The 22,248-nt window shown below is 39.5% G+C and overlaps 1 protein-coding gene across 8 annotated transcripts in view; it reads right to left on the bottom strand.

Moving 5' to 3' along the window:
• Window positions 1–22,248, bottom strand: part of Gtf2e2 (general transcription factor II E, polypeptide 2 (beta subunit)) — a 45,260-nt gene that overhangs the window by 6,291 nt on the left and 16,721 nt on the right. For all 8 annotated transcript variants that reach the window (NM_001167921.1, NM_026584.3, XM_006509187.2 and 5 more), the window contains exons 3-6: window positions 18,351–18,442; window positions 14,924–15,031; window positions 12,145–12,327; window positions 8,780–8,873 (exon numbers count right to left, since the gene is read on the bottom strand). In NM_001167921.1, the coding sequence (NP_001161393.1) occupies window positions 8,780–8,873; window positions 12,145–12,327; window positions 14,924–15,031; window positions 18,351–18,442 (477 nt within the window). The remainder of the gene's footprint in view (window positions 1–8,779; window positions 8,874–12,144; window positions 12,328–14,923; window positions 15,032–18,350; window positions 18,443–22,248) is intronic.

Raw genomic sequence — 22,248 nt, 5'->3', positions numbered from 1 at the left:
TCCCTTCCTTTCTCTCTTTTGGCAGTGCTAATGACCAATCCCAGAGCCTTGCATATACCAGGCAAGGATTCTACCATTGAGCTGTATTACACTATGTTGTGCTTTAAACCAAGGTCTGGGTATATAACTCGGCCTGCTCTGAGGCTCTCAAGCCTGTTGCCTCAACCTCCCACGTGCTGAAATTACAGGCATGTACCACACTCAGCATTATAAAAAAATAAAACATTTTTATTGTTTTGCCTTTCTTTAGCCTAATGCTGTTACAAGATGTGTTATCAATGAAACTATACAGATATTTTATAGCTACTCAAATATTTAAGATGAACATTAGATCACAAATTTCAGTAGTATTTGAGAGGACCCCAAATTTAATTGATTTTTAACATATTTGAGAATACAAACTGTTCAATAATGGTGCAAAGTGGGATAAACTTTTTTTTTCCTTTTTAAGATTTATTTATTTATTATCTGTAAGTACACTGTAGCTGTCTTCAGACACACCAGAAGAGGGCATCAGATCTCATTACAGGTGGTTGTGAGCCACCATGTGGTTGCTGGGATTTGAACTCAGGACCTTCGGGAGAGCAGTCGGTGCTCTTAACCGCTGAGCCATCTCACCAGCCCGGGAAAAACTTTTTAAGTTTATAAAACATGTCTAATAAACTACAAATTAAAAACCAAGGTAATTTTGGTTACTTTGCTGTTTTTGTCATTGTTTTTTTCCCAGAGTATCTCTCTCTGTAGCCTGGCTGTCCTGGGACTTTGTGGATCAGGGTAATCTCAAACTCAGAGATCCCACCTATCTCTGCCTCTCAAGTGGGGGGGTCAAAGGTGTGTACTACCATACCCAGCTGAACCTTTATTTTCTCTAATATTGTCAAGTTGCTTAAAAAAAAAAAAAAATAGGTTGGATACACTATAACCCTGGAACTAGACTGAACTCAGGAACAGACCAAAGTGGAAACAGTGAAACTGTTACCTCAGATAGATAAGCTGGTGGTTAGGTAGACAGTCCCAGACACAACCCTCACTGATGGCCTGACACACCTCTGGTTATGCCTGTGAAAGCATTTCTGAAACAAAGGTGTTCTGTTTTGCTGTTACTGTGATAAACACTGACTGAATCCAACTCAAGGAGGAAGCGTTTATTTCAGCTTACAGGTTACAGTCCAACCAAGTGGGAAGCCAAGGCTGTGAGTTCCAGGACAGAGAGGGTTATGTAGACAGATCCTGTCTCAAACAAACAAACAAACAAACAAACAAACAAACAAACTGGCCATATGTATACATGACACCAAGCTTCACTCATAAAAGCATATGGCTAGACAGACAGACAGACAGACAGACAGACAGAGACAGACACAAGAAAACTGTCAATCGGCGTAAAAATTGCGCTAAAATACATGCATGTCACCAAACCATCAAAATATAATGCTCTGGGGACGTCATGTTGTGGCAGAAAATGTGCCCAGCATGCCAAAGGCCCTAGGTCCATCCACAGCACCACAAAAATAAAACTAGATAATCACTTAAAAGAGCAACAGAGTGCAAAGTAAAGACTCAACAACGATAGCTGCTAGAAGAATCCGAGAACTCTAGGAATAAAGATAAAACATTTAAGCTTCTAAAACCAACTACCAGCAATGAGGAGATCGTCCCATACAGGGATTCTCATCAGAAATACCAAGAGCCACTAAACGATGTAGCTGTAGAAGAGAGTTGCAAATACAGCCCAGACTTCTAAAATCCATCTACTTCTTTCCTATTTAGCTAGTCAAATCCAAAACTACAAAACCCTGAGTTAGGATAACAAGCGGCCAGATAGGTGGACTAAGCCTCTTAGATACTATATTTTCAATACTACTGCTAGCAGCTAGCAATTTCTATGTACTAATTAGGAACCAGATTCCTTTCTATTTAATTATCATAAACTCACAAGGTAAAAATCCCCAGTTTCCAGGGAAAGGAGATCTTATCGAAGCTATAGATTTAATTCCTTGGACTGTTCTCTTACATTCTCTTGACCACCAACATTTATATTATATCTAAATTAGTAAGAGTCTGGTTTAAGGAAATAAATGTCCTTTTGAAATTAAATGCATGCTTTAGTTTAAATATTCTGTTTACTTCTTAATTAAGAAAATCCCTACAGAACAAACAATAGGACACGTGCTTTTATTATAGACAAAACTAAGGGTGATCTTTCACTTGCTTGTCCATTCAAGAGCATTTCTGCTCTACTGGAGACTGACACCTAGTGGGCTAAAACAAACATCACCATTGATGCCACCATATCAAAGACAAACATCACAATGAGCCATGACTGAGGGTAGAAGGACACAGGGCTAGGGCTTGAACTCAGAGCCTCATATATGCTAGGCAAACACTACTACAATACCCCAGCTCCAAAACCTGTAGATTTTCAATTGGCCTTACATGGAAATACATATTTACATCATAAACAAAAACTTTTTCAAATTAATTTTACATCGGTGATTTATACCGATATCTACTAAAAACTCATGTTATCCTCAGGGCTCTTGTCCATGACTGTTCCCTACAATGTCTCTTGAGCATTCTACGATTATAAAATTATCATGCAACATGTTACACCATACAGATGTTTGACTTACAATGAATGGGTTACATCCTGATAAACTCATTGGTAAGTTGAACATACAAACTAAAATACACCTAAGCTACTGAATAGCACACTTAGCAAACTGTGGTTCTCACATCACTGCCTATAAGGTCAAAAAAAACGATATTCACTGAGTGTACTAAATAATTGAACCCATGAACATATCTCAATCCATTTTCTTTTTTATAAATATTAACTGAATCTTTAACCCACTCTTCACGCAGAACAGTCTGTCCCCCAAGGAACATTTGGTAATATACAGAGGCAGCTATGGCCTCACACCATGGGGAAGCTGTGTCTCTGACAGTTAAACCAGCCAGAAATGCTGATAAAGGTTCTATATTGCACTGAACAACCCTCTACAACAACAACAACAAAAATTTTAGCCTCAAATGTTAATGCTACCAAAGTTGAAAATTCTGCTCCCATCATCTTTCCTGGAAGGTATTAATTACTGAAAAATATCAGTTTATATTAAATGGAGTTTATAATACAATACTGTTCACAACTATTTTGTGTTGTTTTAATTCTTCATTTTCTACGTTGTATACTGTATATAGAATAGCTTGCTATTGTAAATCACAGAAAAGGTACACTTTTCACCTTCTAGAACTTGACCAAGAATTGTGAACGGCTGAAGGAAATCACAAGTTACAGCACATATGCCGCCCAGGCATCAAACATCTACTGGTTACCTATAGCTATCAGGTATCATATATGTGGAGTCATGGTGACTCCACATTTAAGTTGACAGTTATTTCATTTATATTTTGTTGCAGGCATTAACTATGCCTGATTACTTATTAATATTTAAAGAAAAAAGTTAAATATAATCATTTACATTGCATTTAGGGTATTCTACTGACTTTTAAACTAATTATATATTAGAAGTTTATACTGGAGCTCAAGAGATGACTCAGTAGTTAGGAGCAGTGACTGCTCTTCCAGAAGACTAAAGTTTGATTCCCAGCACCCACACGGCAGCTCATAGCTGAGACTCCAGTGCGAGGAAACCCAAAGCCACCTTCTAGTCTCCACAGGAAACATGCAGATATGTGATAAAGACAAAACACCCACACACATAAAATTAAAAATAGGGCTGGTGAGATGGCTCAGTGGGTAAGAGCACCCGACTGCTCTTCCAAAGGTCAGGAGTTCAAATCCCAGCAACCACATGGTGGCTCACAACCATCCGTAACAGGATCTGACGCCCTCTTCTGGAGTGTCTGAGGACAGCTACAGTGTACTTACATATAATGAATAAATAAATCTTTAAAAAAAAAATAAAATAAAATAAAATTAAATTAAATTAAAAATATTTTTTAAAAAGCTTATATGTTTATTTAAATTTCAGATGAATAAGAGTAACAAAATGGCTGTCATAAAAAGACAATTTACTAAATCTGATTAAGCAAACATCATTAGACGAGACCCAGCAGGTGTCTCTGCACCATCAGACACACGGACATGCTCCTGGCTGCCTGCATGTGGCTCCGGTTTCAGCTGACCTCATCTATTTTCACAGAGATCACCTATGAACTCCACCCACCTTCCCCCTTAAACAAGCATGGCAAAACACTTATGTCTTTGCTAGTGTACGGACTGTGTAAAATTTTTAGATGTGTATCGTCTTCTTCAGAATGTAAGCTTCAGGGCTGGTGAGATGGCACACTGTACCCCAAGCCTGATTGCCTGAGTTCAGCTGTGAGGACCCACATGTGTGAAGCAGAGAACTGACCCCTACAAGCAGTCCTCCACATGTGTGCCACGGAGGGCACGTTGCCACACAGTAGATAAACAAATGTTAAGAAGAAATGAATAAACCCCTTAGTGCAATGCCTTCAATTAATGACTACAGCACACAGAACAAATTATTTAGTAGGTTTACAAATAAGCATTCAGAGACTAAAGCAAAAACCCAGAACCTGTCAAAAACAGAAAAGTTTGTAGAAAGCCTGGTGTGATGGCATATACCTTTTATCCCAGCACTTTAGGAAGCTTTAAGTCCAGCCTGATCTACAAAGCCAGGGATAGAGTGAGGCTACACGACCAGAATAGCACTGTGAGATGCTTGTATCAAAAAAAAAAGTTGGGCCAGGCGTGGTGGTGCACACCTTTAATCCCAGCACCTGGGAGGCAGAAGCAGGTAGATTTCTGAGTTCGAGGCCAGCCAGCCTGGTCTACAAAGTGAGTCCCAGGACAGCCAGGGCTACAGAGAAAACCAAAAAAGTTTGGTAGAGAGTAAGAGAAAAAAAATTGTACAGTTTTCAAAATAAAGGAAGGGTAGGATGCCCATAAAAGACAAATATAAAATGGCACTAGAACTGATTAAAAATCTTAAAGAGGGGCTGAAGAGACAGGAGGTGGTTGAGAATACTAGCTGCTCTTTGAGAAGACTTAGGTTCAATTCCCAGCACCCACATGGTGGTTTACAGGGTATCCAACTCCCTCTTCTGGCCTCCTCCAGCACCAGGCAGGCACTTGGTGAACAGATATATATCTAGGCAAAATATCCATACACATAAAATTGTCTTAAAAGTTAAGGATAGGGGCTGGAGACATGGCTCAGTGGGTAAGAGCACTGACTCCTCTTCCGAAGGTCCTGAGTTCAAATCCCAGAAACCACATGGTGGCACACAACCATCCATAATGAGATCTGACGTCCTCTTCTGGTGTGTCTGAAGTCAGGTACAGTGTACTCACATATAATAAATAAATTAATTTTTTAAAAAAAGCTAAGGAGAACCATAGCCACCCACAATAGAAATGTCTCAAACAAGAAGATACAAGTGAAAGTAAAAGCCAGGCAAAAAAAGGTGTCCAGCATATAAAGGGGAAAGAGTTATGACAAGTGAGCTGAGCTACAGATAGATAAAATCTAAGAACTGGACAGCAGTAAAATAACACAATGCAACTGAGAGGAACACTGTATGAGTATGAACATAATCCTTAAGCTATTATCATTCAAGAACATGCACAGGTTTAAAACTGCATGAAAATATATAACACATCAATTACACAAGTACTGAAGGAAATCAACAACTATTAAAACTGTGTGAAACTTCAATGTCTGATTAATCATTGTTCAGAGTAAATAGTCAAATTTTTAACAGGTAGCAAGTGATCTGACAGATTATATGTTGTTAAAGTAAAACAACAAGAAGCAATAAAAGTCAAATAATAGTTTGACAAAGAATTGAGGAAGCCATACCAAGTATAAAAAGTTGGCAATTAAGAAGCAGAATAACAGAGAAAATTAAAAAGGTTCTAGAAGCCATCTTCTGCAAATCTGTTGCCATTAAATGTAAGGAGCGGGTGTAGCGGCTACCGCCGCTGCCCCAAGATGGCACCCCGACAGCTGCCAGGTCTTATGACCTACACCTGACTTTCTCATTACCTCAGACATAGCCACATCCCAGCCGCCTGCACAGCGCAGATGCCATGCCTCGTCAGCTCGCGTGAACCAATGGACTGCCGTTACGTGACTGGGGTGACTGGGAGGAGTCAGTAGGGTATTTAAGGCGCGCCCCGGGGTTGTTAGAGGGGATTGTTGTTCCTGCATTGCAATGCTAAGTGTTCTGAATAAACCTGCTTGAAGAAGGTCGACGTGGTGTTGGGTGGATGCGACAATTAAAGATGTAATTTGTAAATAAATTATTTTGAAAGAAAGCACATTTAGTGTGGCTGACACATAAAACAGAAAATTAGAAAAATAAATAAAATAAATACAGTTAAAGAAGACACTAACAATCCCGTCAACGAGAAGGCAACCAATCCAGTATATCTTACGGAACTCTTTCAAGTATGCAAGGAACCTAATACTCTAACAAAACAACAGAAGGCAAGGTGAGCAGGAAAGAACCTAGACGTGACAGATCTGAAGTAGAAATCTGAGCAATGGGTCCGGAGAAATGTTTCTATCATTTAGAGTGCATACTGCTCTTGATCCAGGTTGAATTCAAATGAGACAGAGATGGAGACCAAATATCTGACACCAAAGGTTAGTCTAACTGCAGGAGTGTTGACCATGGTTCAGTATTAAGAAATCTAGGAAAACATTTCATAATATATTGAATAAGTAAGCAACAACAAAGATCTTAAAAGAAGCAAAACTATTTTTCTCAGTCTACCTCTCCAGTATCTTCACCAATATACCTTGTCCACCATACAAGACACTTACTGTAGCACTGGCAAACACTGTAGCATCTATTTATCACGTGCTGTGAAGAGACTATACATCATTAGAGAATACTTGTAGTGCAGAGATCAAACTAGAAGAATAAGCTACTAACAAAATTTGTTCCTTAGTATGTGAAACTTTACCACATGTATACCATCATATACATTACTTATCTAATCTGGGGAGGTGAGGGAATAAAGACTCCCATTTGTCTCTGTCAGCCAAACAATAAGACTTTAGACCAACAAAGGATATATAAAATGACAAACTAAACTAGATGCAATATTAAATAAGTGCGAGAAAAAGACAAACAAAACAGAAAATGGCTAAGAAAGCTAAGGAGCAATATTCTTAGAAAAATCACATTAGAGACAGGAAATATTAATAGCTTAGCGGGAAGATTATAAGAATACATGGCTAGGGGCTGGAGAGATAGCTTCAAGGTTAAGAGCACTGGTTGCTCTTCTAAGGTCTTGAGTTCAATTCCCAGTAACCACATGGTGGCTGACAAGCATCTCTAATGTGATCTGGTGCCCTCTTCTGGCCTGTGGCTATATATGCAGGCAGAATGTTGTATACATAATACATAAATCTAAAAAAAGAAAAAAAGAATATATGGTCTAACTACTGCTAAACAAATAATATTCCTGAAATGGCTCCACAAACTGCTCCTGAGAAGTTTTCAGTGGGCTGGTGGGTTATTCCAACCTCTTTTCTGTCAACAACTGACCTCGACTCAAACGTCTTCCAGAGCAGACATGCTGCAGAACAAGCTTCACACGAAAAGCTGTGACTGAGAATATGTGGCTACGTCAAAGGTGCCCAGGAAAGGTTGAATGAACTAAGACATACTCATGCTGGACAAAGAGAAAGAGATGCTGAAACAGAGATGAGAAGAATACGCTAGAGGCTTGGACACAGAACTCAGTGGGAGTGCCTGCCCAGCAAAGCTGAGGTATTGGATTCAACTACACACACACACACACACACACACACACCCCTCACAAATTCTGAAGACCATAGCATAGCCCACAACTATATAATTGCCACAAAGGAAAAACATGAATTTCTTTCTTACAAACTTTGGTAATTGAAAGATTCCTAAGAGAATATCAGTCACCAACAAATATTTATATTTTCATATCATGCATCAAGTCTTTAGCAGCTTATGATGACAATAAAGAAATCCATGGAAGATGAGAACATAAAGAAAGTCATGAGGGAAATACACTTACCACAATATACACACTATGAAATGCTTTCCCATACAGCCCCACATACAGTGAAACCGTCTTGCTGTGTAGCCCTGACTTTGAGTAGGTTTATAGACCAGGCTGGCTTTAAATTCACTGAGAGTGACCAGCCTCTGCCTCCTGAGCGCTGGGTCACCATGCCCAGGGCCAGTAGTAAAACTTTTTAAAAATAAAAACTAAGGAAACAGCCACAGGATTTAAAACTAAATTCTACTTTGTACAAGTGAGATATCAGCATAAGAAAACAGGAACTAGGGCTAGAGAGTTGGCTCATTGGTTAAGAGCACTGGCTGCTATTCCAGAGGACCTGGGTTTGATTCCAAGTACCCAGGTGGGTCACAATGATCTGTAACTCTAGTTTCAAAGGCTCTAATACACTCTTCTGGCCTCTGTGGGCATCAGGCATGCAAGTGGTGCAAAAAAAAAATACATGCCAGCAAACATTCATTAAAAAAAAAAAAAGTTAAAGCACAAACTGCTACATTGTAATTTCATGTACAAATTACTTAAAACCTTTCAAGTCAGCATTTCAAATGCATTCTAAGATATGATATAATAGATATGTGTCTTTTAGCTATAGGCTAAGAGATGGCGATGCTAAAAATCACCATCACAATATTAAATTACAACTGTAAGTACTGCAAGCTTTATCACCTCAAAACTGAAATATGTTTCCAACTGTAAGATCTGCACAAAATGGCTCACCTTCATCCACAGAAAACTGACAGCTTTTATCATTGAAGAATAGTATTTTCTTCTTATCAGGACGACTTACAAATAGTATCTGGTCCCCTAAAGCCTTGAAGATAAAAAAATTTTAACATCAAATTACTCATTTAAAAATATATACTATACACAATACACATACTTTCTCTCTGTCTCTCTGTCTGTCTCTCTCTCTCACACACACACACCCCCCTGTATCTATATATAGGGGAGAGAGAGAACAGGCTTCTTTTCTTTCGACCCACAGTAAATCATTAGGGTCTCCATGCCCCAGGTTGGAGCTTAATTTCTTTCTTCAGTAATTTTATCTTCAAGGATGCTGTCAGACTTGTCAGATATCTGTCAAAGAACAAAAAGGTGTATGTGTGTCTATGTGTCCTTGACCGTGATTGCACAAATGCAGAATCCAGATGTCAACTTTGGGTGTCTTCTTGATCAACTGATCTCCACCTTGTTTTGTGTGACAGCATCTCTCACTGAACACAGGCTGCCTGGCCAGCTGAAGAGCCCTAAGGCTCCTGTTTTACTGCACCCTGGCGCTGGAGATACACGCACGCACTGTTATGTGGGCACTGGGAACCTGAACTCAGGTTCTCATGATTGTACAACAAGCATTTTACTACTGCACAATCTCCTCAGTCCCCCAAATCTCACCTTTTAAAACAAAATTTAAACCAGGTGGTAGTACCACACGCCTTTAATCCCAGCACTCAGGAGGCAGAGGCAGGTGGATCCCTGTGAGTTTGACATCAGCCTGGTCTACAGAGCAAGTTCCAGGACAGCCAGGGCTACACAGAAAAACCCTGTCTAGAAAAACCAAAACCAAAAGAAATAAAAGTGGATAACTTGATCAACAAAATGAAATGTCCACATGTAACAAACAAAAGGGAGGAAATCCTCCCAACTGCTGCAACATTTGAACTGTAAGGATATAAAAACAAGCTAGTTACAAAAACAAACACTGGTAAATCAGACTCAAACACACTGGTAATGACTAGAAACACCGTGAAAAGAGTAGTTGTTGCCGGGTGCTCTTCAGTTATGCAGAACATAAAGGTCCAGGGAATCTTGTAGCATTACAATGTGAGTAAGGTCAGGCTGGAGAGTGCTTGCTTCAGCAGGTAAGAGCACTTGTTCAGTTCCAAGCACCCACTTGGTGGCTCATGAGCATTTGTAAGTGCAGCTGCAAGGGATCCAACACCTCTTCTGCACACCACCAGCACAAGGCATGCACACGACTCACATACACAACCAGTCAGCCCAAGTCACAAGTCATTATTTGCAACATCTGTACAGGTTAAAATTTGATACTGTAAAGTTAAAGTTTAGGATAGTTCTACTTTTGATAAATCTACACGTTAAATCCTGAATATCTCCCAAAAGGCCCCCAGGGTGGCACAGTAGAAGCCTGGTAAGATAAGAAGCCCTTAGACCACCAAGGGAGTGACTCTGAAAGGGACTGTGAGGCCTCGGTCCCTCCTTCCTCTCTTCCTTCCTGGGGATTACTATATGTTCCTGCCATAGTGTGCTGTCTCGTAAAACTGAGCATGGACGGAAACCTCTAAAGTCATAATCTAAAATAAACCTTGTTGTTTATAAATCTGACTATATCAATTATTTCACTGTGGTGCCAGAAAGCTGAGCAACAAACTGACTTTGTGAGGAGCAAGTCTGCTGGTGTGCATCTGTTATTCAGCACCGGGGATGTGAATATGAGGACCAGGAGTTTAAGGCCAATCATGTCAACTCTTGTCTCAAAAATCAAAAGACAAGCAGCACACACCTTTAATCCCAGCATTCAGGAGGCAGACATTTCTGTGAGTTTAAGGACAGCCTGGTTTACAGAGTTCCATGCTGGGCAGAACTACATAGTGAAACCCAGTCTCCCTCTTCCACTGCCACGCCTCCCCAAAAGACAATTTCATAACTTCGGGCTTTTCCAACTTACATATAAATCAATTAGGAAGATGCAAGGCAAGCTGGAGATACAGCTCAGTGACACAGCACTAGCCAAACATGCAATGGCAACAAGCAGCTTTTACAAGTGAGCCTCAAATTTAATCCCGAAAATGTATTCTTCATGACCATAACTTTCACTGCCAACCCCTTAGGACATCAGAACTTGTTAGTAAGTAATGGCCCTGGTATGTTTCAATGCCTCTAGTTCCTTGGGTAAGCATTATCAAATACTATTGTTGGAAGAGTTTTTATTTCAAATAACAAGAGAAACACTAATGCCTTTGTGAAAAACTTTCTAGAAATCTGAAGAACTAAATCATTATGCAACATAAAAACAAAACAAAACACATGCCTCCCCCTTCCCCCCGAAAAACCTGTTAACATTACACAAAGGTGATTATTTTCTTTCCTGCTCTGTGGCACCGAACAAAGTGTTTTTTAGTTTGTGTGTAAGTGCTTTGTCTAAATGCAGGTATGTGCACCATGTGTGGGCCTAGTGCACTCAGAGGTCAGAAAAGGGAGTCATATCCCTGTGAAGTGGAGTTAGACAGTGCTGTGAGTCACCATGTGGGTGCTGGGAACAAACCCAACTGCTAAGCCATTTATCCTTCCAGCTCCACAAAATTCAAATTTTAACTGGACCACTAAAGCCCCATGTATACAGAATAAAGACTTTAAAAATAACTCCACTTTCTTCCCTCCCCTTTCTTTCTCCCTTTTTTCTTTCCTTCCTCTTCTCTTCTCCCCTCCCCCTCCCCTCCTCTCCCCTCCTCTTCTTTCTCTCTCTCTCTCTCTCTCTCTCTCTCTCTCTCTCTCTCTCTCTCTCTCTCAAGTTTAAAACCATGAAGAGCAGACTAGAAAGATGACTCAAGTTAAAAGCCCTTGCTACTCTTCCAAAGGACCCAAGTTCAGTTCCCAGCAGGCAGTGTGAGCTTTAGCTCCAGGGGATCCAACACCCTCTCCTTTCCTTGACATGGGCAGCTACCCAAAGATACACGCATAAAAACAAGTGTATCTTAAAATCATAAGAAGCGCCGGGCATGGTGGCACATGCCTTTAATCTCAGCACTCGGGAGGCAGAGGCAGGCGGATATTCTGAGTTCCAGGACAGCCTGGTCTACAGAGTGAGTTCCAGGACAGCCAGGGCTGCACAGAGAAAGCCTGTCTCGAAAAACAAAAAAAACCAAAAAAAAAAGCATAAGAAGCTGGGCATGGTAGCCACCTTTCATGGTAACCCCCACTTTCAGGGGTAAAGGCACACAGATCTCTCAGTTCCAGGACAACCAGGGCTACATACATAGTAAGACCCTGTCTCAGGAAAATAAAAAACCACAACATTACTAATTCAAATTATAGTTATGATACAGGAGGAAAAGAAACATTACCTTGACAGCTTTCTGGGAATTAGGCAGTCCCTCTTCTATGTCTTCTAAGAGAATTCCTCCTAGTCCCCGCTGGTCATGATTGTCTAAAAGCCTAAGCAGGGCCTTCTTATCTTTCAAGTTGTACTTAGGTTTGAAGGCATATTTCCCATCCACTACTTCAATTTTAGGATTGTTGACTAAAGCCTGTAAAAATAACACAATTTGGATATATTTATAAAAAGCAAACCCCATGTGTATGTTCTTAAATTCTAGCATCACCCAACACAGTGGCATCCTGAAGAATCATATGAACATAAACTAGCAGACCTAAAACACCAGATATCTAGGATCCCAGACCAAGTGAGTCAGCATAAAGTTTGCTTCTTACTTAAAAGCAAATGAAAATTTCATACATTATTTGCATACATTCTTTAGAGAGAAACTCGTTTTATCATAGCTACTTTGAAGAACATTTACTCTTTTAGAAGACAAAGTAAGGCTGGAGAGACGGCTCAGCAGGTAAGAGCACTGACTGCTCTTCCAGAGGTCCTAAGTTCAAATCCTATAATCTCAGCAGTTAGGAAGCTGAGGCAGGAGACTACTGCCAAGTGTGAGCCAGCCTATATTACAGAGTAAGATTTCAGCTAGAAGTAGTGGCATAAAACTTTGACCCCAGAACCTGGGAAGCAAATGGATCTCAGTGAGTCTGAGGCCAGCCTGGTCTACACAGTGAGTTCTAGGCCAGCCTGGTCTACACAGTGAGTTCTAGGGCAGTCAGAGCTACACAGTGAGACCCTGTTTCAATCAATCAATCAATCAATAAACAAACAAACAAAAAAATCACACCCACATAAAAAGAATAAAACAAAAACAACAGTCTTAGGCAGGTTCTGCTTCTAGTCACTGGTGAGTAAGTGACAGCAGACATGACCTTCTGTGACTTGGACTAAGTCAAATCACTTCACAGTATGAAAATCAAGAAGTACATCTGACTTGATAAAATAAATTAATTGAATTAGGCCAGTCATGGTGGCACACATCTATTTTTTTTAAGGATTTATGTATTTTTGTAAATGAGTTCATATATATACATATTTCATATATATATGAGTATGCTATCTTCATGTTCACCAGAAGAGGGCATCAGATCCTATTACAGATGGTTGTGAACCACCATATGGTTGCTGGGAATTGAACTCAGGACCTCTGGAAAAAGCAGCCAGTGCTCTGAGTCATCTCTCTACTCCAGCACATGTCTTTAATCCCTGCATTTGAGAGACAGAGATAGGAGGATCTTTGTGAGAGAAAATCTGCCTCAAATAAATAAATAAATAAATGATTACATCTGGTTGTTTAGGGGGTATTCCTTTTGTGTTGTTTGCTTTACTGTAGCCCAGACTGGCTTTGAACTCACTATGATTAATGATGCCGTGGTCCTTCTGCTTTTATATCCCAAGTGCTGGGATTACAGACATGTACAACTACATCCCAGCTCACATTGGGTCCGCAGATACATCACTGATCTTGAAAAGTAGTATTCGTTAACACCAATAAACTTTAAAGAAGGTCTAGAGAGATGGCTCAGCAGTTAAGAGCACTGACTGCTCTTCCGAAGGTCCTAAGTTCAAATCCCAGCAACCACATGGTGGCTCACAACCATATGTAATGAGATCTGACGCCCTCTTCTGGTGTGTCTGAAGACAGCTACAATGTACTCACATATAATAATAAAATAAATCCTTAAAAAAAATAAATAAAATAAACTTTAAAGAAGCAAATACTAAAATAGCTGTCATTCATTCACTTGCAAACTGGCATGGTCAGAGACTGTTTTAGGCGTTCTTCAAATGGTATGTATTTATTTAAACATTAACAATCATATTATTTCTCTAAGTAACTAGAAAAAATAACTCATTTATCAAACCACAGAATGCTAATAATGTAATAAAATGGTTTACTGTCCCATCTTAGGCTTTAAATTTTCTAAAGCATATATGCAATATATAACTTGTGAGTATATAAGATTATGAGTTTGACAATTCAAAATACTATTTATGACAATGAAAAATTGGTACACAGACTTCACAATTCTACTGTAGTCTTAGAGGACCTTTTAAAACATAAATAAAATTATATGGAAACCAACAGCCAAACAAATTATAAAAATGTGTACATTTAAATTCAACCAAGACTATACATCAAGTCTCTTAAGAAAAAGTAAAAAATATTAACAAATTACAGGATTAAAAAAAAAACCCACTCTGAGCCAGGCACATTGACTCATGAAGCTAAAGCACAGAGTGCACTGAGCCTGAAGTCAACATGGATGACAATATGAGACCTTGCCTCCCACCCACCTTTCTCCTCGCCTCTCTCCCCGTCTGACACACACACATGTGCAGACACCCACCCCATCCCAAAATAGTAAAACACGTCTACAGTTGAAGATGACTTGACAGTGGACCGTTCTAGCACATGCTGGGCTGGGTTCCATCTCCAGCACCACACTCACCACAAAAAAAGAACTCTGTAGCAGACACACCTTTCTGTAATGAAGTAATGTTTACATTAGTGTTAAGACTGCTCTTACCGGGCTGGTGAGATGGCTCAGTGGGTAAGAGCACCCGACTGCTCTTCCGAAGGTCAGGAGTTCAAATCCCAGCAACCACATGGTGGCACACAACCATCCGTAACGAGATCTGACGCCCTCTTCTGGAGTGTCTGAAGACAGCTACAGTGTACTTACATATAATGAATAAATAAATCTTAAAAAAAAAAAAAAAAAAAAGACTGCTCTTACCTCCGTCATCAGCCACTGTTTCTGCTTGAGTCCGATGTCTAAGTGCTGTGTCTCATCCAGAATCTCTTCCAACGTTAGAGGATGTGTATCTCCCCGCTGATGTCGTGTCTAGTAGCAAAGTTTTCAAATGCGTTCACTAAGTCATATATAAACTAATATTTTCAGGAATATACAACATGTGATATCTGAGACAGTATGAATACCAGGATCAAGAACATGAAATCATACAAAATCAGGTTGATAAAAAAAATCAAATGATAAACTGAGAAGAAAAAAAAATCAATAACTAAGTCGGGTATGGAGGGTACACACCTGTAACCCCAGCATGAGGGACGCTCAGGCAGGATAACCAAAAGTTCAAGACCAGCCTAGGCTACATGATGAGTTCAAGTCTAGCCTAATCTACATAGTAAGTTCAAAACTAGTAGAGGCTACATAACAAGACGAAGATGTGTTGATCTGGATAAGGACAGCAGCAACAACACTCCCAATACTGGGGCCAAGGCAGACATGTATCTATAAGATTTAGGTAAAAAATATTTCTTTAAAAGACCAATTGAAGCCAGGCCCGCTGGCATAAGCCTACACTCCTAGGAATTTGGGAGGCTAAGGCAGTAGAATTAAGTTCAAGACCAGTCTGGAAAACTGAATTGAGACCTTGTCTTAAAAAAACTTAAGAGTGAGTGCTTCACAACCCAGTGTGTGAAGTACTTTCTTCTTCAATCCCCACACACATGCACATCATGAATTTAGTCAGAAATCAAAGAGAACGCTGGATCTGGACAGTCCTTGCAATGCTCTCTAGTTTGGGAAAGGAACTGAATATAAGAGTAGCAGTGGGGGCTGGAGTGATGGCTCAGTGGTTAAGAGCACTGACTGCTCTTCCAGAGGTGCTGAGTTCAATTCCCAGCAACCACATGGTGGCTCACAACCATCTGCAATGGGGTCTGATGCCCTCTTCTGGTGTGTCTGAAGACAGTGACAGTATACTCATATAAATAAAATAAATAAATCATTAAAAAAAAAAAAAAGAATAGCAGTGGTTTTCACAGTTGTACCTAGAATCTCATACACAAGGCATTCCTCACACGGCAATCTTGAGGGCAGCTCCGGGTACTTTTTCCTTTTTTTAAAGATTTGTTTATTTATTTTATGTATATGAGTACACTGTAGCTGTCTTCAGACATACCAGAAGAAGGCATCAGATCTCATAAAAGATGGTTGTGAGCCACCATGTGGTTGCTGGGAATTGAACTCAGAACCTCTGGAAGAGCCATCAGTGCTCTTAACCGCTGAGCCATCGCTCCAACCTAGCTCGAAGTACTTTTAAAACTTAGACAATAAAAAAAATCTCTTTTAGCTACTTTTAAAAATTCTTCTGCCAGGCGTGGTGGCGCACGCCTTTAATCCCAGCACTTGGGAGGCAGAGGCAAGCGGATTTCTGAGTTTGAGGCCAGCCTGGTCTACAAAGTGAGTTCCAGGACAGCCAGGGCTACACAGAGAAACCCGGTGTCTTGGGGAGAAAAAAAATCTTCTAAAATGGACACGTTTCTCTATTTTCCTAAACAGTTCCAATAATAATCTAACCACCTTGTCTCAGTTTCTGTTTTAAATTGCCAGATTACGATATAATAACCATCTCAGGATCTCATATACTGAACAGTTTAACCCCATACCTAATGCTCTTGGGTTTTGATTTCAAAGTTCTTACATCTGTCTTTTCTGTGTGCTTTTTAGTCTGGGGTGTGTGTGTGTGTGTGTGTGTGTGTGTGTGTGTGTGTGTGCACATGCACATTCATGCTAGCACTTTCTCCCAGGTTCTCACTTCTTGCTATAAAATCGCTGTGGTGATTTGAATAGTTAGGCCCCCATAGACTATGTTTTTGAATGGTTAGCCCATGGAGAATGGCAGTATTAGGAGATGTGGCCTTGGGAGAAGTATGTCACTGGGGGAGGACTTATTGCGATCCTCTGTGCTCAAGTTCTGCCCACTATGGAACTCAATCTCCTTCTGCTGTCTTCTGGATCAAGACGGGATATACAGAACGCTCAGTCCCTCCAGCATAATATCTGCCTGGACGCCGCCATGCTTCACACCATGCTGATAATAAACTAAGCTTCTGACACTGTAAGCCAGTCCCAATTAAATGTTTGCCTTTATAAGAACTGCCTTAGTCATGGTGTCTCTTCACAGCCATGAACTACACAATCACTGTATCTATCTCAGTCCCCTATAATGCTCCTTGAACTTTTCACGGTTTTTGGGGAGCAATTAAAGCAGTCTATTACAAGCTTTTTTGATGTTCTAGTTACCTATTTTGCTTTTGAAGTTAAAGGTAGGGAGAGGACAACTGACAAAACTTGCCAGTTTACAAGTTACCTTCTATTAGATATGCACATCTGTCCTTTCAAAACACGCCTTAGGAGGAAGGAGGGAGAAAGGAAGAAGGGAAGGGATACGGCCTACTTCCACTCATAATTTGCAAGGCTTTTTGTGTAAATTCAGGCACATTCAACCTTTTGACATCATGACACAGTTGTCACCTACAAAGTCCATACACCAGACCTTGCAACAAAGATAAAACAACATTCATTTCCTTGTGGGATGGATGACTGGTCTATACAAAGCAAACAACCAACCTATCCTAATCAACTTTATCAATAATTGCAAAGCAGCTCAAATCAGAAGGTTTGCCATCACAATAAATCTGCTAACTTATTTGTATATTACTAAGGAAAGTAAAATTAAAGAGCTAATTAGATTGTAAAGCACTGTCAACTTCTTTCAACTGATTGACAGCTCTCCAGGAGGACAGTCCTTCTTGTTATCCTACTATCAGTAGTAGATTTTAATAATTGTTCTACACATAGGGCAATAGATGAAAGGAACAGTCAAAATTTACTATCATCTGACACTGAGAAATATAAATTAAAATGTTTCTATTAGAGATCAAGTACAAACTACAAAACTCAAACACAGCCAGATACCCAGCTTCTAACGCTTTTGCATCAATGCTTACTAAGATCTGGACTGATTCTCTAACTTTCTTCTCCAAGCAGAAACCAGTCACCATCATCTGCTTCAAGTATGTGTTCATTTGCTCAGATGAATAGAGAAAATATCTTGAAAAAGCATTCCATTCTATTGCTCGGGCAGATGGTGCGCTTAAGTTGTATACTGGACTCTAACATCAACTAGATTTAGTTAAGTGCATTGCTGGAATGCCAGTTTAATAAAGGACAAAAGGCTGTAAGTATTACATCTTTTAGGGCTTTCTTGAAGTATACTCAACATAAAATAAACTACAGACTAAAATGCATAATTTAATAACTCCTGGCTTTGTTATATAAATATCTAACTTCTGAAAACCCAGATCTAATTCCCCTTTAGTCCAAAAAAAAAATGATTTGTTATGTAAGTACTTACTTTCATATAATTCACAATCTTAGCAAGAACACCGAACTTATATCCAGAGCTTCCAGACAGAGCTTTCAAGTTAAATGATCCATTGTTATGATCTGAAAATGAAGTTCAAATGAATTATTTTAACATTTCATATAATGTTTTATGATTTGAGCAGTGAAAATAAATATTCTTCTTTGAATTTTTTCATCTAATGAAGTCTATCCTGCTTTGTTTTGGCAAAATTCACAAGATTCATGCATGTGCATTGAATTATCAATTCCCACCCCACACCTACCCTTTTTAGAGAGAGGGTCTCATTATGTATACAGGTTAGTCTTAAACTCACCATCCTCCACCTCAGTTCAAAAGTGTTGGGATTATAAGGTTACATCATACCCCTATGCTAAATGTAATTTAAAAGCACTAAAATATAGCTTGGGAAGGAGAGCGCTGGAAACCAAACTCAGGGCCTTGTTATGAATTAGGCACCCTAACACTGAGCTGCAGCACGAGCCCCAATACTAATCTTCTGTTGTTGCTGTCTGTTTGGAGACAGGGTCTCACTACTCGACCACTGTAGCCTCCAGCTCATAAAGATCCACCTGCCTCAACCTCCTCAGCTGGAATTAAAGCTCTGTGCCACCACACCCAAGTCAAAAGACAATTCTAAGCACGTATATCTCATTCCACTCCTACCTTAAACTTGATTAGAGGCCTCCAATAATTAGACAAGAGAATATTATAAACACAAGAAGTGAGTAATAGTCAGACTGGTATCTATCTCCCTAAAATTTCCTCTTCATCTGCCTCCCTTCTTGCCCCTCTCCTCTCAGAAATCCTTATGTGTTGTTTCAAAACATCTACCATTGTGTTGCCTCCCTACAGAAAGAACCCTAATGCCATCACAGTATCACAAATGCATTTGAGTCACAGCCAGAAGGGTTAAAAATTTCATTATAAATTCAAGAAAAGAATTTCAGAAGCACACACTCTATTAGCAAGCTATCAGATCAGATCTACACTTCCACTTGGATGGTCCACAGAGAGAGTGGTTAAATAAGGAAAGACGGGAGGCTATTTCTGGCATCCGCTCAGTAATAACCATTTAAACAAAAGATTGCATTAGATAATAACCATTTAAACAAAAGATTGCAAAAGATTGCACAGTCAAACACAACAATTGTCAGAGATCCAAAACAAGTTTTAGATGTAATATAATACTCCTTTGAAATTAGTGAAAAGTCTTTATTGCATGTTTCCTTTCCTTTAATACTAAAATACAATGTCCTTTGAAATTTTCCCTTAGAAATAGCCTATCATTTTGAAAAAAGTAACTCAATTGGCACATTAAAGTATACCATGTTCCCAAACTAGCAACACGAAAAATGCTTTCCTGTCAGCACTTGGGAAGGCCAGCCTGCTCTACAAAGCCACCACCCTCCCCCCACAAAAAAAAAAAAAGAGAGAGAGAGAGAAAGAAAAGAAAAGAATGCCTTATTGATCTTACTGATCTGCTGATATGCCTTTACATACACTGTTTCAAAATCCAGGGGTGGTAGCATAATTATAATCTTAGAACTTGGTAGGCTGAGGCAGGAGGATCACAAAAGAGGAAGTACATAGGAGGGGACGGAGGGGAAAGAAGAAAAGGAAAATGATCTATTATTTCAAAAAAAAATGGGCTGGCGAGATGGCTCAGTGGTTAAAAGCACCAACTGCTCTTCCAAAGGTCCTGAGTTCAATTCCCAGTAACCACTTGGTGGCTCACAACCATCTGTAATGGGATCTGATGCCCTCTTCTGGGGTGCCTGAAGACAGCTACAGAGTACTTACACATTATAAATAAATAAATCTTAAAATAAAATAAAATAAAATATAAAAACAAAACAAGATTGTTTTTCTTCCAGAGGCCATGAATTCAATCTCAACGCCCACTTCTGGCAGCTCATGACTTGTAGCTCTAGCTAGCAGCTCCAGGAAATCTAATGCCCTTTTCTGGACTCCAAGGACATTCACACACACATGGCATACACTCATACAGACATATAAAAATTACATAAAAAATATTTTTCAAAATGTTTAAGGTCAGCCAGGCAGTGGTGGCACACGCCTTTAATCCCAGCACTTGGGAGGCAGAGGCAGGCGGATTTCTAAGTTCGAGGCCAGCCTGGTCTACAAAGTGCATTCCAGGACAGCCAGAGCTATACAGAAAAACCCTGTCTCGAAAAAAAAAAACAAAAACAAAAAGTTTAATATATATATATCTCAACTCCAGGGCTAGCCTGGACTACAAAAGAGACTGTCTCAAAAATAATAATATATTTGTTTCAGTTATGAAATACTAACTATATGGTTATTTTCCCCCAAGACGTTTGAAAGACTTAATAATAGTAATTCTCATTGTCCCTATTATCTGTCAAACATCACACTAAATGATTTTCACATTTAATCCTCATGGGGGGAAAAAATCAATTTAAGAGCTTTTTTCCTCCTCTTTTATTTATTTAGTATGGGGGGGGGTTGGTCTTCCTCAACTGCTTCTCTAGCTTATTTTTTTTAATTTTGTCTTACGTGTATGGGTGTTTTGCCTATTACCCCTTGAATGCCTTGGTGCCCCCTGAGGCCACAGCAGGGCATCAGATGGCTGGAGCTGGGGTTACAGACAGTTGTGAGCACCCATGTGTGTAACCAAACCAAGATCTTCTGGAAGAGCAGCCAGTGTTCTTAACACTAAGCCAGCCCTCCTGCCCCTACATTTTTCCAAACAGGGTGTCTCATGGAACCTGAAGCTCACCAAATGGCTGGCAAGCCCCAGTAATCTTCCTGTATCCACCTCCTCAGTACTGGGGTGCCAGGATCTTTCATATGGATGCTGGAGTCTGAACTTAGATGTTTTTGCTTGCACCATAAGCACTTTCACAACTCAGCCACCACCCTAGCTCTAATTGCTCTCTTTCAAACATACACATTGTGAGGGTTATAATGAGGCATTGATTTAAATCAAGCTGTAAACCCTGAATATTGCCCTACATAAGATCTTTACACATCATTATCCCATCTGACATAGGCCACTTTGTCAGAACAAAGACATCCATAAATAGACATTAACCTAGGACCTCACGAATCCTAGACAAGGATTCTACCACTGAGCTTAAATTAACCCCAGCCCCATTTTTATTTTTGTTTGAGATAGTCTCATTAACTTACTTAGTCTGGTGCCGGGGAGATGGCTCAGTGGTTAGAACACTTGCTGCTTCTGCAGAGGACTACGGTTCATTCCCAGCACCCACACAGAGGTTCACAACTACCTGTAACTCCAGCTCCAGGGGATCTGACACCTGCCTCCAGCCTCTGGGCACCAGGCACACATGTGGTGCACAGACATGCATGCAGACAAAACATCCATAGACATAAAATAATAAGTATTTTTAAAGTTACTTAGATTGGTCTTAAACTTGTGATCCTGCCTCAGACTCCTGAGTAGCCGGATGATAGGCCCGTACCGTTGAGAAAAGCATTTTAATTATAATTAGTGTTATTAAATTTATCTTACAATACTGTATTAAGAAAAGAAAAACTGGTAAAACTAAAAATAAAAAAATAAAAAAATTCACAGTATATTAAAAACTCCAAACAAATGATCAATTATGAACCACATATAGTTTTATCACAATGTCCCTAGTACTAAGTCAATGCTAATCAATCAAAGTCAACATTCAAATATTTATTGAAGGATTACTACAATATAATAAGGGCATTTCTATGAACTCCTATAGCTAGGAGCTACAGCTCTAGAAACTAATATAATGATTTACCTATAAATTTTTATTTACCTTTACTATGATTTATCTATATATTTATAGATGTTATAAATAGTGATTTATCTATAGATATAAACAATATATAAATAAATAGATTA

This window comes from Mus musculus, chromosome 8 (genome assembly GCF_000001635.26).
Source record: "Mus musculus strain C57BL/6J chromosome 8, GRCm38.p6 C57BL/6J".
Lineage (NCBI taxonomy): Eukaryota > Metazoa > Chordata > Mammalia > Rodentia > Muridae > Mus > Mus musculus.
The sequence above is the reverse complement of the archived record's forward strand: the minus strand, read 5'-3'. Positions and strand labels throughout refer to the sequence as shown.